The sequence below is a fragment of the Hippocampus comes genome, unplaced genomic scaffold, assembly GCF_001891065.2.
Source record: "Hippocampus comes isolate QL1 unplaced genomic scaffold, H_comes_QL1_v1.1 scaffold7, whole genome shotgun sequence".
Taxonomy (NCBI): domain Eukaryota; kingdom Metazoa; phylum Chordata; class Actinopteri; order Syngnathiformes; family Syngnathidae; genus Hippocampus; species Hippocampus comes.
In genome coordinates this window covers 676,655-684,421 of record NW_017842060.1, presented here as the reverse complement: position 1 = coordinate 684,421, position 7,767 = coordinate 676,655, and the positions used below count along the sequence as shown (strand labels likewise).

Genomic DNA, 7,767 nt, shown 5'->3' with positions numbered 1-7,767 from the left:
CGGGCGGCGCGGGACTGCCGATGAGGATCGGGGAGGTGCCGGCGCCTCCTCGCCCTTGGGAGAAACCCGGCGAGAACCCGAGGGGGGACCTTCCGAGCCCGGTACGGTGAAACAAACCACGGCAGCAGCATTGCACTCTGAAAACAGTGGGGGCGACAAAATGAAAAAGGGACTGACCCAAAAGACCACAAAAATTGGATTCTGTTGTGGGTCGGTCGGTCCCTTTTTGACCCGAGTGAGGTTATTTGGGCCCAACTGTTTGTCACAATTGTTTGAAGATTTATTGTGTTTGTCAACCAAATGTTTTTTGTTTTCCCGATACAGCAGCAAGAGGAAGAGCGCCTTCCCCCGCGCGAACCCACTCACCCGCCCCATCCGGCGGTGGTCCTCGAAGCCGGACCGACGACCGCCTCGTCGGAATCCATGGGGGACCTGCACACCCGTACTTACCAGCTGCAGGACGACGAGACGCCGTACTTTACTCGAACCCGAGCCGGGGCGCTGTGCTTCCGGCAGGGCACTGAGGTGGCCGCCCCCAAGGAGAACGGTGGCAAAGCGGGCGGCGCCGGCGAAGGCGGACGCCCCGCCGCCGCCACCGGCGGGTATCGAAAACCTCTGCAAGTCCAGCAGCGGCGGGCCTTCGTCACGCCCAAGTCCAAGACCAGGGTGACGAGGGGCGGGCGGCGGCTGGTGAAGTGCGTGTGCCGGCCCGGCTGGCACGGCCCCTACTGCGGGGTGCCCACCATGGTGTACCACTCCAACCTGCCCACCAAGGAGCGGCTGACGCCCCGAGAGACGCCCCGCCGCGTCATCAACGCCATCAACGTCAACCACGAGTTTGACCTGCTGCACGTCCGCTTTCACGAGCTGGCGCAGGCCGTGGACCTCTTCCTCGTTTGCGAGTCCAACTTCACCGCCTACGGGGAAAAAAGACCTCTCAGGTGACCGCCTGCCTCGCTTGCGGGGCCGACTGACGTAACTCGCTCCGAGTCATGAGTGACGGCTGAGGTGGACGTCAAAGCGGCTGGTGTCGGGCTCGTTACTTCTCGGAACCGGCTCGGCGCTGTCCAAATGGGGCCTGTCTCGGTTGAAGTCTGATCCGGGTTTTTTTTTTTTCTGGCACCGTTGCAAGTTTGGGCCACGGCAGCTTGTTGTCTTGCGTTCGGTTCTGGGGCACTGAAAGGCTCGTGAGCATTTTTCGATCGGTAGCAAGCGCTCGTAATTCCTGGAAATGCGGTCTGCACTTTGCTGACTGGGGACTCCATTTTGTGCGTGTGCGTGTGCGTTGCAGTTTTCTGCGTCTGCTCCTGAACGGAACTTATGACTACGTGCGCCACAAGATCCTGTACGTGTTCCTGGACCATTTCCCCGAGGGCGGGCGGCAGGACGGCTGGATCGCCGACGACTACCTTCGCACCTTCCTGACGCGCAACGGCATGTCGCGGGTGGAGGGCGGCCGGCCGGACGACGTCTTCGTCATCAACGACGCCGACGAGATCCCGGCTCGCGAGGGCCTCCTCTTCCTCAAATTGTTTGACGGCTGGACTGAGCCCTTCGCCATTCACATGCGCAAGGTGAGCGTGTCTTTGATGTTGCAGCGCCGCTGGGGAATCGACCTTTTTTTTTTTCTTTAAAAAGGTCAAAATGACACATTCTGCTTTTCAACCCACCACATAATTTCCCTTTAATGTAAAGGAGATCTTAGCTTAGTGCTAACAAACAATGCTAAACATAATTCATCAATAGAGGGCTCCGTCCTTTGAGCAATTACCCACAATGCACGACCGGCGGCCATATTGGAGGGCTGTTATAAACAACCCATACACGAACGTGGACAGAGCCCTCTCTCGTTGCACCAGATATTTGAACATGCCACATGCAAAATATGTGTGGGCTATCCTCAGCAGCAACACCTAAAATCAAGCATTTTCAAGTATTTTTTTTTTTTTAATGAGACAAAATAATTTTAAAAAATAATCCTAATTTCCACATTTCGTTTGCGGACAAAATTGTTTGCTAAATTGGTGGACGGCTGACGGCGCGCGTGTTTGTGCCTGTGCGTGCGTTTTGGGCAGTCTCTGTACGGCTTCTTCTGGAAGCAGCTGGGCTCCCTGGAGGTGGTGTCGGGCTGCACGACGGGCATGCTGCGCGCCGTCTACGACGGCGACGGCATCAAGCTGCGCCGCCGCGAGTACTACACCATGCCGGCCTTCCGCAAGTACGAGAACGACACGGGCCACATCCTGGTGCAGTGGTCCCTGGGCAGCCCCTTCCACTTTGCCGGCTGGCACTGCTCCTGGTGCTTCTCGCCCGAGGGCATCCTCTTCAAGCTGGTGTCGGCCCAGAACGGCGACTTCCCGCGCTGGGGCGACTACGAGGACAAACGCGACCTGGGCTACATTCGCCAGCTGATCCGCACGGGCGGCTGGTTCGACGGCTCCTTGCAGGAGTACCCGCCCGTGGACCCCAAGGAGCACATGTACGCCCCCAAGTACATGCTGGACCACTACCAGCGATACCGCTACCTCCTGGAGAACCCGTACGCCGGACGGCGCTGAGACCGGATCGGACGCAAACCACTGGATGTGCCGAGTATTTTAAGTTCGTGTCTTCTTGTCACGTTCCCACTTGTGGATTGCCAGTGCGTGTGTGTGTGGGGGCGGGTGGGGTTTTTTTTTCAGTAGTTTGGGGGGGGGGGCGTGTACTAATTGGCTCTGAGTCATGAGTGTGCGCGTGCGTGCTTGTCTGTGTTCAACACAGGTTTTGCGGTGATTTTCGTCCCCGCCCCCCTCTCTAAAAATTGCAGGTGTGTACAGCGTGTGCCAATCAGCTGTGAATCTTGACAAAAAAAGAGAGTCCGTGTACAGGCAAGGTAACTTTTGACTCCTTGGAAACAAAAAGTAATGGCAAGATGAGTGGGCAGTTACTTTTGTGTGCGTGTGCCCGTTTTGTTTCGATCAAATCATGTCTCCTCGCAGCAAAATTAGTCATTCGAGTTCAACTTGTGTGTCTTCTTAGTCACAGGAAAGAGCGTACACACACACACTGGCGGACACGCAAAACTCACCGAAGGACATCGCAACCCAATCACAGCAATAAATCAGACCTCGGGGGCCGCGCAAGCTGCAATCACGCTTCGACAGCTGCGCGTTTGGCGCCGCACATGTGGCGGTGACCCCGCTGACCGCCCGCCGTCGCCGCGGCAACCGTCCCCACCACGAATTCCCAGCATGCCGACGCCGCGTTGTCATCCACTTTAGCCTCTGAGGAAATGTTGCCATCGGCAACGGCTTCCGTTTGGTTTTGAAGGATTTTTCTTCCATTCGTTTGAAATTCCATCGAACTGTCGAGGTTGAGTTCACATTAAGATGAGGTTTACAAATGATGGAATTGTCGACAAATATTTTTGAAACTCACAAATGTTTTCAATCTAAATGTGGTTCTTTTATTTAATTACTTTTTTAAATGTCATTTTTATTCATGTTTACAGTTTAAAATTTGAATTCAAATGCTGAAAAACATTTTTTTTAATTGGAATCCTTAAAAAATGTTCAGAAAATGTATGAAATTAGTTACATGGTTTCTGAGAGCCTTTTTCTTCAGTCCAAACTTTCACATTGAAGACAAAACTTGATTGATTTCATTCGATAAAAGACTTAACTTGACATTTATGATTTAAAAATAGCAAGCAGTCAGTGTCAGGAAGCCTTTGTCACTTTTTCATTGTTTTTTGGTATGTCGATACAAATATTAAATCTAAAATCCAGTTCCAAAATTACAAATTAAATCTAAAAAAAATAAATAAATAATAACGCTTTCTTTTTTTCAACATCACATTTATGTGATTATGAAAACACAAATTTAATTGTTGCAATCACAAAATGTTTATGATTGTATCACCAAATTCACAATCTAATTCGAATAAAAATGAATCCCAGTGGTCAAAACAAAATTTCAACTAATATCAAAGTCTCGTTTGCCTCGCGGCATGATGGCGTACGTCATTTTTTAACCTGCTGCTGCTGCGGCGATGGCAATTCAAAGCATCTTTCTTTCATATGCTCATTTATTGGACTGCCATAAAACTTTGAAGTGCAAAAAGCCAAAGCAAAAAAACTTTGAATCCTTTGTGGATGTCGTTTGGCTCTCCCTTTGACGGTTTTTATTTGGGCTGCCCAACAGCGAAGTCGACGAGGCGCTCGAGTCACAATGACGATTGTTTGTTTTGTTTTGTTTGTTTGTTTCGCTCCACGCGTTCAACCGTTTGCCACTGTCGCTCTTGCGTCTTTTCCACGTCTGGCTTTCTTCCGGCTTCTGATTGGCCCAATTAAAAAGACTTCCGGTTGACCATTTCTTTGCTGAATTATTCCGTTGCTCTCCCACCGAGTGGAGGAGCATTTTATCGTCCCGCCTGTCAGCATCCGTCACCGGCCTGAAGAGCGGAACAAAGAAGTCATTGTTTCTTGGAAATAAATGGTTTAAGTGAAATCGGATCATTTTGTGTGTGCGCGCGCACGAATGTATAAACAGGCAATTCTCTGGCGCTCTCCCTCCAGTTCACCGTCAATAAAAACAATCAAGATTTTCACCGCAAAACGAATTCATTCATCGACCGCATTGAGTGACTTTTTTTTTTCCTTCCTAAGGGGGCGTGGTCGCTTAAATGGGAGGAAAGGGGCGGGGCTCGCCGGAAGGAGGAAGTTCCACGCAATCATTGATTTTGGTTGCACTTTTTCTGCCTTGTTTTGATCAAATGTCCCCTTGGGATGGAAAACAAGAGTGCGTGCGTGCGTTTCTTTTTCAATTTTGTTGAAATCACATCGATTTGGCAGCTTGCTATTTAATGTTTTTGAGGCGTGCTTGTGTGTGAGCCTACTGTTCAAACAGACGTGCCTCGGGCGTCTTTTACTTCCTCCAAGGCCATCAAGTTGGTGGAACCAATCACTGAGGCTTTCTGTCTGTGGTCTTTTTTTCTTTGTTGTTGTTGTTGTTGTTGTGTCCGGAGTGACGCCTCCTTTTCCCGCGTCCCTTGCTGTGATTGGTCGTCTCCGAAGCAGTGCGCAGCGCTCGTGTTGTTTTCTGATGCGTTTAGCAGCGTGAAAGCACCTTATTGATTTGTGTTGTCATTGATCGGTTATTAACATTGGGTTGTTAACAGGGTTATTGGGCTTTATTTTTTTATTTTTTTATCCTGTTTTTTGTTACAAAATGTTTGAAATTATGTCATTCCCCCCCCCCCCATTTTCTGTTGAAGCCAAAGTGTGATAGCATTGACACAACACACACACACACACACACACACACACACACACACAAAAACACACTCAGTAGCCCCTTTCAGTACTCGTTCAAGCCCGAGTCACAAATGGAATGGCTTCTGGGGCATAATGCTTCTTCCTGGTTTGGTGTGTGTGTGTGTGTGTGTGTGTGTGTGTGTGTGTGTGTGTGTGTGTGTGTGTGTGTGTGCGTGCGTGCGTGCGTGCGTGCGTGCGTGCGTGCGTGCGTGTGTGTGTGCGCGTGAAGTGTAAAAGAATCAAATTCAACTCCCCGATTGCGTGACGCGGTGTCATTGTGTGAAAGCGCAGACAGTTGCATCAAAATCCGCCTTTGCTGAGTGCTGCGTGAAAGGCATATGGAGACGTATTGTGGAAGCTTACAGCCGTCAAGTGGTCACTTTGCAGTCTCTCTGGTTCAAATGTGTATCAAAAGCTCATTTCACACTGACTGGACATGAAATATTTATGACACATTCAGTATTGCTTGGTTTTGTGTCAAAGTTTCCGCTGTGGGAGTTTTTGGTGAACTGTGTGAAAGGGGCTATAGTTTGTTTCTGTCTTATGAAAAGCTCCACATACTGACAGCTTTATTTTGAAAGCACATGCAGGAAGACATGATTTTTTTCTTTTTACGACAATTGCGACCCCCTCCGTCCCTGCACTGATTCTTCAATCTCACATAGTTTTATTGATTTATATCTTTTTTTGTCTTGTTGATCTTGGTGGAACGTGCACGTGTGTGTGTGTGTGTGTGTGTGTGTGTGTGTGTGTGTGTGTGTGTGTGTGTGGTCCAGTGGCTCAGTGTTCCAAGAGGAGGAACCGTGGGAGGTAGAAGGCACCCCCCCCCAAAAAAAGAACCTGGGGGTGATACTTTCAATCAAAATAATAAAAGACGCTTTTTTGATGATGGAAAACAAGACGAAGAAAAAGAACATTTGGAAGTGAACTCTGGTGTTTATTCAAATGACTGGATGTATGTTAACCATCAACAACCACAAATGTTCTGTGGAAAAGATATAATAAATTAATTTCAAAATTTCAGCTGTGCTGTGACGATGTGTGAAGGTTTTTGTGGCGCGGGGTTAATTTTTGGTACACTTTTTTTCCATATTAAAAATTGGGTATTTTAGTGAGGAATACAAGAACGAAGAGAGGTACGATTTGTAATGCATAAAAGTCCCAAAAAATGTCGAAAAATGCAACTTTGATAAAAATCGGACAAAACAGATTATTTACAGGATATTAACGAAGGATAGGAGATATATATATATAGAGAGAGAGAGAGAGAGAGAGAGAGAGAGAGAGAGAGAAATTTTGAAGGCTTGTACAACGAGTCTCCCATGTCGTAATTATCGCACAAGGTGATTTCTTACACCATCTAGCGGTCAGAGTATGAAAACAAAAGTCGTTTTGGAGTGATGCCACGCTGACGGAATGCACGCGGAAGACCATTTGGAGGAGGCGGGGTTCCCTGACGTTTCAAAATATGACGCCACGTGATCAAAACATTGGGACACTATTGAAGAAGTTCTAACCATCAATCAATGAAAAAGAATAAATGTTTGTGGTCTGGAAAAGAAGTTGAGTTGAATTGAGTACTTAAAACTGCAACCACACTTGAAAGTTACAAGATAGATAATTTTTTAATGAAAAACAAATCACTAACTTTTTGTCACTAAGAACGAAGAGTATGATTGTTTTCTTTGTTGTTTGAATGCTTACTACTCGTTGACCACCTATCGGGGGTCCAATCCTTTCCAAAAGGATGCCATTTGTTTGTATGGTGTGATGAGACAATGTTCCAAATATACTTGGAGTTTTGGGGGTTTTTTTTCACAAGAAGAATGACAAAAAAATTTGAACTCATCATTTGGTTCCACTTTGGAGTGGTTGTGTCCAGTGATCGCAAATAAGTTTGACATCGCAAGTGTGTTCTTCCTGATGTTTTTCATGACGTCAGTGGTGCTCACTGTTTTCTAATCCTTTGTTTACCTGTCAGGATCAATTAAATGCAATCCGCGACTTGTTCCCAGGACTAAAGAACTGCGGTCAAGCCAGCACGCACTCGCAAAATCGAAGTCAAGTGAGCCGGCACTGCGATTGTCAATACTGTGCATTACGGTAATCTGTCGCCAGCGAGCGGCGTTGGCATCCTTCAAAATAAAAGATCCACCACGCATGCATAAACGTCATTTATTTCGGTTAAAAGAAATTAATAAAAGTATAAAATAAGTAATTTCTTGGCTGTTGGGTAAAGATTCACCAAGGAATAACAAGAACTCTCAGAACAGCACCAATAAGCGTTCTCAAGTGGAGATAGAAAATAAAGTCAATGGTAATTCTACATCAATTTCACCTGACATTAAAAAAAAAAAAAAATTAAAGAAACTAATCTGGGTGATAGCGCAACCACACCAGGTTGTCGACACACTAAGGCATGCCAGGTATACACCCACAGTACTGGTAAGCGTTCTCAAGTGGAGATAGAAAA

The 7,767-nt window shown here is 47.4% G+C and overlaps 1 protein-coding gene across 4 annotated transcripts in view; it reads left to right on the top strand.

Annotated features, from left to right (window-relative positions):
• Positions 1 to 2,686, top strand: part of mgat3b (beta-1,4-mannosyl-glycoprotein 4-beta-N-acetylglucosaminyltransferase b) — a 25,798-nt gene extending 23,112 nt beyond the window's left edge. For 3 of the 4 annotated variants that reach the window (XM_019862216.1, XM_019862215.1, XM_019862213.1), the window contains exons 3-6: positions 1 to 101; positions 325 to 941; positions 1,292 to 1,574; positions 2,076 to 2,685. In XM_019862216.1, coding sequence (XP_019717775.1) covers positions 1 to 101; positions 325 to 941; positions 1,292 to 1,574; positions 2,076 to 2,558 — 1,484 coding nt within the window. In that variant the 3' untranslated portion in view covers positions 2,559 to 2,685. Of the gene's footprint in view, positions 102 to 324; positions 942 to 1,291; positions 1,575 to 2,075 lie in introns of all 4 variants that reach the window. The other variant, XM_019862214.1, reaches the window with a different exon arrangement.
• The last annotated feature ends 5,081 nt before the right edge of the window (positions 2,687 to 7,767 follow it).